At 35.9% G+C, this 9,840-nt stretch overlaps 1 protein-coding gene across 1 annotated transcript; it reads left to right on the top strand.

Annotated features, from left to right (window-relative positions):
- Positions 1-2,003: 2,003 nt before the first annotated feature.
- LOC127130214 (uncharacterized) lies at positions 2,004-2,378 on the top strand. Its single transcript, XM_051059266.1, has one exon. It carries the CDS (start codon positions 2,004-2,006, stop codon positions 2,376-2,378), a length of 375 nt encoding a protein of 124 aa, XP_050915223.1.
- The last annotated feature ends 7,462 nt before the right edge of the window (positions 2,379-9,840 follow it).

Raw genomic sequence — 9,840 nt, 5'->3', positions numbered from 1 at the left:
GTCCACATGGATTCAATATTTTATTACTGCAACACTATCGGTATAGTTACCGAGAAGTCATCAAGTTTTTGGTGTTGTTGCCAAGGATTGTTGATATTTCAACAAGGTAACGTTTGTGCAACATTTTATTTTAATTTTTTTTTCTTGCTAATCATAGTGCTTTTGAGGGATTTTCTCTTTGTGTATGCGCAGCTCAGGATCACGTTGACACTATTTGATCCAAAAATCAAAAGAAACACATGTGATATCAAGAGAGCAGTTAGAGGGGAATCAAAAGGATCTTAGTAGAAGATCAAACACAAATTTCTTCGGACACGGAAGAGGAGATTATTATGCCAGTCATGCCACCACCCCCTATGGGGGATTACTGCAAAAGAACCGATGAAGGACAAGTTTCTAGGGTGTTTGTACCGACAAACCCATATAAGTTTGATATTAAGAATTTTGTGCTTTCAGGTTTAGCAGACAATCTGTTTGACAGGAACACGATTAAATACACTTGGGTACATCTTGCACGCTTCTACGAAACAACTTTGATGTGCAGACCAGTTGACGTCACGGAAGACCAAGTCAAGCTAAGGTTGTTTGGGTTCTTGCTGATTGGAAGGGCTAAAGATTGGTTACTTTGTATTCCAAATGGAACTATTCAAACATGAAAAGAGATGGAAGACAAGTTCTTAGAGAGATTTTCCACCACCACTCAGTTTTCTGAGCGAAGAGCAGAAATAACAAATTTCGAGCAACATGGAACTAAATCGATGTATGACTCATGGGAAAGGTTCAAACTTTTATTACACAGGTGCCCCAATCATAATATGAATAATATGGATCAAATGATATTTTTTATCAAAGGTCTCAAGAGTTAGGCACACATGATGTTAGATGCCTCAGTGGGAGGCACGTTCAGATAAATGACCGAACCACAAGTGAAAAACCTTATTGAAAAGATATGCATGAATGAATATCGTTCAAAGAGCGAAAGATCGGTAGAAATTGAAACTTTTTACATACCCAAAGTTATGTTAGTTGTTGATACTCATATTGTATTTTTTTTCAAATTGAATTATTAAACAAAAATCTTGTTGAAAGCAACTTGGGTAAGGCTGACATGAATTAGGTACAAGCACTTAGGTGTGATTTCTGTGGTGAGGGACATGAAAATGGGAGATGCTTTTTGAAAGGATCCGGTGAAAAGGATAAATTTTCTAATTTCTAGAGAAATAACCCTTATTTCAACATCGAAAATCCCAGATTGAACGATCATCCAAATTTCAGATGGAGTAATAACCCGAACTCGGGTGCAACTCAAGGGATTCAGCAAAGTCAGCAAGCTCATATCCAAAGGAAACTGTCTCAACTGGAAGAGACCCTACAAAACTTCATCAAGCAACTCAAACTAGCTTTGCTCAGGTAAACAAACAGCATGAAACAATGAGCAAGAACCGTGATGCATCCATAAAAAATTTGTAGGTGCAAATTGGTTAGTTATCCAGACAAATAGCTACCCTACATGGCTCAAGTGGAGGATTTACAAGTAATAAGGTAGTTAATCCTAATAATAAGTCTTGTAAAGCTGTAGAGACAGGTTTTTAGGCGAACACTGACAAGGGTGAAAATGGAATAATGGGAGAAGATTTGATGGAAAAGGAAGAAGTGAGGTTTGAAAGAGAAGAGACTAAAAATAAGGGTGGCCAGCTAAAAGAGGATTCATCATTGAACAATTAATAGATAAAAACTCCTCTTGGAGAAGGATGAAGAAGCATATCCTAAATGATCGAAATCCAAAACTACCTGATTACATCAAACCACCGTATCCAATAATTAAGAAGAAACCAATACATGAGGATGAGGAATGAATGTTTGCAAAGTTTAAAGAAATGTGGATGACACTTCAGGTAAGTATTTCATTCCATGAGGGTTTAAAACTAATTCCCAAGTTTTCTAAATTTATGAAGGCATTATTAAAAGAGACGAAGTAGAAAGTGGTCAAGGAGAAAGTACACATGACTAAGAAGGATGAGAGAGCAGTGCCTCAAACATTTCCACCCAAGCTAAAGGACCCAAGTAAGTTTTCTATATCTTGTAATATTGGTGGAGTAAAGATCCCACATGCTTTATGTGATTTAGGATCTAGTATAAATGTTATGCCGTTGAATAAAGTTAAAGAATTTAACTTAGAAGAGATCATACCGAGTAATATGATTGTTACTTTAGCTAATTCAGTTGTTACTCATATGCTTGGTATCTTACAAGATGTGTTAGTACATGTCGATGGTTTAGTGTTTCCTGCAAATTTTGTGGTACTTGATAGAAAGGAGATTCAGGAGTGTCGGTTATTCTCGGATTCCAATTCTTGGCAACCGAAAAGGCTTCAATAGATGTGTAAACTAGTTAACTTGTCTTAAAGTTTAACAAAGAAAAAGTGGTTTTCAATGTGTATGACTAGACACCGTATGTGGAGGACTTGGATACTTGCTCCCTTATGGAGGAAAAAGGTAGCAAGGTTGAAAAGGGAATGAAAGAAAGTGAATTGACTCGCGTGAGAGTATCCCTTGCGCCTGACGTGCCTTAGGCATGGAACGTCAAGCTAATGACAAAAAAGAAGCATCGGTTACATTATGTTATTTGAGACCTTCAATAAGAAGAATTAGCCACTCGACCATGCCCTTCCATTATTATCTATGTTTTATGTAATGAACAAGTTTGTAGCTGTGTTTTTTTATTCAAATTTATAAGTTTATCACTTTAGCATTGAACAAATGAACAAAGAGGAACTTGATCATCAAGAAAGAAAATTACAACTTAAAGGAAAAGGATGAGAAAAGAATCAAAGGACTTATACTCAACCTTCAGATACCTCAACTAGTAAGGTTTGAGCAAAATAAATTCTATCGTTCATTATTCTCTCTTATTGAGTGTATCCATGCATTATTATTTTATCTAGTTTAAACTATTTCTGATTAAATTGGTCTTGATTGATTAACACACACTGAGGCAGTTGTTTATTTATAACTTTGAGCCTTTTAGCCACTCTATCGTAATAGGTGTATCCATTTCTAACCACTTTGACCTTAGCCTTTCTTTTGGTGACTTAGCCTTAATTTTTAGCCGTGTGACTTAAAAGATCTTATCTTTCCACCCTGTCTTTGGAGTTAGGTAGAATTGTAGTTCTTAAGTTGTATGAAAATTATTAAGTTTGGGCCTACTCTTGGAAGTGAGCAAAGTTTTAAGTTTGGGGTTGGGGTACTAGAGAAAATTGGTTAAAAATTCAAATATTGTGAGAAAATAAGAAGTGGAAACAAACACTTATTCAAAAAAATGGTAAAAGAATGCCAAGCATAATAAGTACCAAAATAGAAAAAATCTTTAGTACCATCAAGAAGTAACAAAAGGGGTATGATAATAGAAGGAGAACTAGGCACCTAACTCCAAAGGTTTAAATCTACTTTCCCAAAATATCCTACCTGAACATAAGACAAGATACAACCTAAAAAATCCTCAAATGTATGTGTTTTGATTTCTTTGATGAATTATATTAGAACATGATCAAGCTAAGGATAACCGATTTGGCATGTTTATTGAGAGATTACCTTATTCATTGAGTGAGTCAAGGAGAGATGAGAGACAGGTTGAGTACTCGTCAAAGTTTGAGGATATTTTACGAATTTTTCGGATGGAAGTTGGAAGCTAGAACGATGTTCAGGTAAAGAAAAATATTATATGGTGATGTCCAATTGTTATTGTGCAACTTGTTTCTGTTGAAATATGTAGTTGCAGGCGATTTACTTGAGGACAAGCAAGAATTCAGTTTGGGTTTGTGATAACAGTTTGTCATTGCATGAATTTGGCCGAAGAAACGGATCAAACAAGTTAAAAAGGAGCAAAAATGGAGAAGAAAGACCAAAGAATGAGGAAAAAATAGCTAAGTGTGAAGAAATAGGACTTAGTGAAAAATCAGGTGAAATAGGGAGCAAAAGGGTGCAGCTACTGGAATAATCATGTGCAGCATCACGCGTGCGATAGAGATGTATCAGTTGCATCGCGGATGTGATGCAAGTTATCATGCGTATGATGCCCCCTTTTCTGGGCTTTTCTGATGCGTTCTGGTCCATTCTGAAAGCTTTTTAAGGGGATGTTTTATACTTTTTCAAGGGGACGAAATTTGGCATAACAAGCATGATTTTTACAGTATCATAGGTGATTTTGAGGGCATTTTGAAGCCATTATAGGCCAATCCTTCAAGGGATCTCATATGAAATTATTAATTGTTTTTGGTATTGTATTTTGAATTATGAGTAGCTAAACTTCTCTAGGTTAGGTTGTGTTTGATGAACATGTTTTAATATTGTTGGTAATATGTTGATTTGAATTTGCATGAATTCTTTGATCTATAATTCTATTCAATTGCTTTTTGTTCATAATGGTTTTTATGTGAGATATTCTTTTAATCTAATTTTGGGCAGATAGGGAATACTGACCATTAGTCTATGTGTTGTACCTAGGGCAATTGTCATGCTTACACTAGTTGACTAAGAATAGAAATCCCCGAGTAGTGGCTAGTGAATTAGCGCTATGTTGTATCGCATAATTTTGCTTACGCTAGTTGACTAGGGATAGGAAAATTCGAGTAATGATTAGTGAACTATATCGCAAGGGATTGGTTATAGAGGTTTTGTTAATTCACCCTAGGATTATAGTGATAAGATTATTCATGTAAGGCATCAAACATCAACAATAGAAAAATAATGGATTTTATACACAACCTGACCGCCTTCATAATTTTGTCTTAACACTTTGTTTTTATTTTCACATTTGAGCTTGACACGCCCCCCCCCCCCCCCCCACACACACACACACACACACCATTTACTATTTTCTACCCATTGCGCACTTTTTATCTTGTTAAAAAGCAGTCCCTGTGGATTCAATCTTTTATTACTATAACACTATAGGTACACTTTTCGAGAAGTCATCAGCAACACATACTCCGACAATGGAGAGACGTAATTTGGGCTATATAGGCGAAAGTTAAATCCATTTTGGGACAAAATTTGTTCGACCATATTAGTTATATTATTTTACCCCCAAATTTTATTTTTGTTGGACAATCCTAACTACTTGGTTTGCATCCTGGTTTCTAAGAATCAACACTACCTTAGGGCCATTTTGGCATGCATTGCCTTCGATTAGCCTGAGTATGGGTGGTTTGAATGGTATCGCCTACTTTGGTATTTGGTTATTAGGCACCCAATGAATAAGTGCTTGAGGAGAACCAAAGAAGTTATAAATTAGACCCATTTAGTGTGCCAATTACTGGTAACTATGATCAGTGTTCTGAATCAGAGGATTAAACATTGTTCATATTTGTTGTATGAGCATCTTAACCATTTCATGATTACTCTCATCCATTTATTGCCTCACCAACTAGAGAGAACCAGTGGTTAAGGATGGCATACCTGGAGGAATATATCCTAACCCATATTGTGGTTGTGCTATTCGACCAGGATTGCTAATAGCGGGTCCTTATGCCATGTATGGATTAATAGGGGATGCAACAACCATTGTATTATCAACATACTAGTTCGCAGGCTTGTCATCATTACAGTCGGCATGTCATAAGGATGTCCTCTACTACTTGGAGATAACATAAAGTTTAAAGGAAAAAGAGGAATTTGGTCTCTTATATTTTGTGTAACCCTGAGGATAGTCAAAACACTAGACACTTGTGATGGTGAAACCACCACTTCTGGTGATATAGTTGAAGTTTCCACTTGATTTATGACAATAGGATTTCCTCCAACAGAAGTTGAAGTTCCTGCATTACAAACCATCGATCCGATTAGTTTTTCTTTAAGGTTTAGAGCATGATTCTGGGGAGGTTTTTTTGTAGGGCGAGTCATTTCAGGAAGAGATTTACCACTCCTCATACGCACATACACTCGACAAATGAAGACATATCATACATAAAGTAGAAAAATGGACTGTAAAACACAATAATGTTCCTGCAAAGTTTAAAACTTTTTTACATAAAAGGGTCCTCATGGGCATGCCAATTTGTTTATTAATAAATTTAGTAAACAATCACGAGTTTGGTTCATTTAAGAGATTAAACTCGAAAAATCTCGAGGACAATTTTTGTAGAAAGAATTACAAATAAAAAGTGTAATTGAAATTTTAATGCGTGAATGCTAACGAACTAAAAATAGATGCTAATTTCAATAGGCGTTGGATAAAGAAAATAAACAAAAACACAAGAAATATTATGAAATAATTGTTGTAATTGAAAATACTTAAAAAAGATGCTACGCATATTCATACATATTTCTCTCAAACTCTTTTCTCTTTGTAACTCAGGTACTTTAAGTTCTATCGGAATTTCTGATAAGAATTGTGGACCCATAATTCTACACTTAGTCTGTTTATATAATAATACATTGGTAACCGATGACAGCGGTCACTGCTTCAACGCTCGACACGTACCCTAATATGTGTGTTCCAATCTTCTGGTGTGTTTCCACGTGTCTTGGTCTTCAAAGATAAAAACTGCTGAAAGCCAAACATAAGTTTAATAATTGTGTTGATAACTACTTTGAACCTCTTAAATGCCTTTGTCGAGAGTCTTTGATCGACCCCTATGGTGTTGTTCAAACATATTCACATCATATAGTGTTTAGACATAAGAATACCTTAAGTCTCTAACATCTAGTAAACGTATCGACCTCGACACTTGTCTAAGAGCTAATTTGTGAAACCCTTTTTGAGATTTTGAACATGTTTTGAAGAGTGAGTGATCCTAATCTTGTGGATCTGTTCCTGAGACTCCTTTAATCCATTCTTTGTCTCGACTCATATAACAGGTTAGTCAAATCATCTTAGTCAACATACTTAGTATGTTGAAGCCTTTGGTTGAGGCTCTTGATACTTAGCATTTTCCAACGTAGTAATGACCATTCTTTATTGACTTTCCTCAACTAAAATTTCCAGGCTAACAATAACTAAACTAAACAAACCATCTATTATGCCTTATGATATGAATTAAGCAATATCACTCAAGCTCGTGGTCTTCAAGGCATGGAAATAGTCTTTATATATAACAATCCATAATTGTGATTTTCTCCTTGGATTTTGGCATTGATCTCTCCTAGATATAATGGAGATTCAATTAGGTTTTTTCCCCTCCAAAACAGCTCCACAAAAGATTTGGTTGATTTAAATTCAAATTTAAATCTCTTAGATTTAAATTTAATTTAATTAAATAATTAAACAAATCAGATTGCTAAAAGATATAAACAACTCTTGTTGCACAAGTAACAAAAAATAAGCTATAGAAAATTAGAAAACAAGCGCATACAACAAAAACCTTGTCCTACAGACATGGGCCACATGTTGGAACATCTGTTCTCACATGTGACTTTCTTCATAAAAGAAATTGGGAACAAATCTGTCACATCAGCTAGAACATCATGTCTAACATGTGTCCATACCATATTGTTTTGCATAATGTAGTCAACCCAAAAGTGAACAATAGGAATGAAGAAGATTAAACAAGATTCTCAGCAAAGCCAACCAAGAAGTCACCCTTAAAGTCTCTAATGATACCACCACAAACCGCATTGGAAGAAAGGAAAAAGTCGTCAGTTTTACATTTCATCCACCCCTTATAAGGAGGTTGCCAAAGAACTTCAATGCTATTAGGAGAAATAGGAGAATGAATGCTAATTCTGAATTTTTTGATCATTGAGAAATCACGAATAGAAGAGTTGGAAATTTTCTTAGACAAGGAAGTAATTAGGGCCACTTTAGTCATGATTTTATCAATATCTTTGTTCCAAAGAATATTTTTGTTATCAAATCTACTAGAATTACTGGAAGACCATATGCAGTAGATAATGGTTACTATCTTAGCTTGGATAACCACTCTACGTGGAGGTCACCAACTTCTATCACAGACTTTCAGGGCCTAAAGAAGAGAGGTACATGTCTTATTCAAATCTATGGTTGAGGAAAACCATTTCCAATGTCTGCAAGAAAAAGATCAATTGAAGAATAGATGGGGAGAGGATTCCTTCTATGAATTACAAAGACTACACATTGATGGCAAGCGACAACCTCTGGAAGCAAAGGTCTCATCTGTAGGCATCTTGTTATGCTAAAGTCTCCAAAACAAAACAAAATCGATGGTGGTATGCCAATGTTCCAAATGTGTTTTTCCTAAGAGATGATGGGAGTAGAGGTATCATTTAAGATCATAAGCATATTTCATGGTTAGATGACCAAAAGTTTTGTGGTTCCAAACTCTAGAATCCTCACAATTGTCCAAAGGGATGATTACTTGTTTAGCAAGCAAAGGCAGATCAGGAATCTGATTTAGGATTGAGTCAAGGAGTTGTTAGGTACCAGCAATGATGAAGTTTACCACTTTAGAATTGATGTTGATATGGTCCTACAAGTGGATAGCATTGTTCATATGAGGACCACACCAAGGGTCTAACCAAAATCAAGTATCCTGACCATTGTCAATCAGAATATTAGAGTTAGAAAAATTAGAATTAAACTCCTTCTTTATGTTGCAGCATATGGAGGAGACATTGTGGTAGTGGTAGAGAGAACCATGATTGATATCTCTAGCTTTCAAAAGCAAAGCCCATTCTTCTTGGGAGTTGACCACATCCCAGTATAAATTAAGGTTATAGGGCACATTCAAAGTGATTAAAGACCTTAGACCAAGATCGTCTTGAGAAACAGGTCTACAAACCTACTTCCAAGAAACAATCACCAACTTGGATTATTAAATTGACCAGACCAAGAGAAGTTTTTAAAGCTTCTTTACATGCTCTTGATCAAGGAGACACGTCAATCATACACTTAGAAGTTGTGACTCAACATAGTGTGAATGGTTAATTTAACCAATGGAACCCTACTGTTACCACAAGAAATTGATAGGGCATGTTGAAGGCGTAATCAATGAAAGGGTCTTATGGATTTAAGGATTATGCCCCACTAAGGGGAGGTTTGAAAGCCCAAGATAAACAAGAGCTGAGAAAACCACAAGTTACTAGAAGATGCAACCGATAGAAGAATCGTATTTGGTCGAAATCCATTATGTCGACTGAACTGGAGATTGAGACTTAAGAAATTCTTGGTTGTGTCAAACACATAGGAGATGGTGTCGACCTAAATACCTGAGCGGGAGAAGTTTGAAATTCAAAATGACTAGCAGTTACAGGGAGAATAAGCGCCAGAATATGGAACAGTTTGTAGATCGTGTGGAACCACGTCTGTTATTTTTTTAGAAGTTTTGCTTGTAGGCAGTTTCTCTAGTTTATTATAAATAGGGGATCCCACAGAGGACTCGGGGTGTTCACTTTGTACCAAAATCACTTGTAAAAACTTCACATTCCCAGCGCGAGGAAGCGAAAGTTTTTAAGAGTGCTATGTACATGAATCACCATATCTATTTCAATGCAACTTCCTTATTTTTCAATTGTTCCCGTTGAACACTTTATTTTAATTTCATTTACGTTTGAGTTATCATTTTACGTTGTCGTCTACGCTGTCGACACTGATTCTATTACGATAATAGAATTCACAAAAAGTGTGTTCGTCGTGTACGTCTTTTGAATGTTGTAGTGTTGCCGGTCACGAGTCACCCATAGGCTATAGCATCATTATCATTTCGTTTGGAAAAAACCTGTGCTTGTTCAATACTTTGTCAGAAGCTGTTTCTCACAAAGTTAATAGTCTGTCGAATTGAATAAGTCACCCTATTACACTAGCACATGTCTTAGGATCAACTGGTCGATCCTGCAAGTAACCCTTAGTTTTAAGGCTTAGGGAGGA

Source organism: Lathyrus oleraceus, chromosome 3, assembly GCF_024323335.1.
Source record: "Lathyrus oleraceus cultivar Zhongwan6 chromosome 3, CAAS_Psat_ZW6_1.0, whole genome shotgun sequence".
Classification (NCBI taxonomy): Eukaryota; Viridiplantae; Streptophyta; class Magnoliopsida; order Fabales; family Fabaceae; genus Lathyrus; species Lathyrus oleraceus.
Note: the sequence above shows the minus strand (reverse complement) of the source record. Positions and strands in the feature narration are given on the sequence as shown.

Coding starts and splice junctions, on each gene's coding strand:
- LOC127130214 (XM_051059266.1), top strand. CDS start 2,004: ATGACTAAGAAGGATGAGAGAGCAGTGCCTCAAACATTTCCACCCAAG.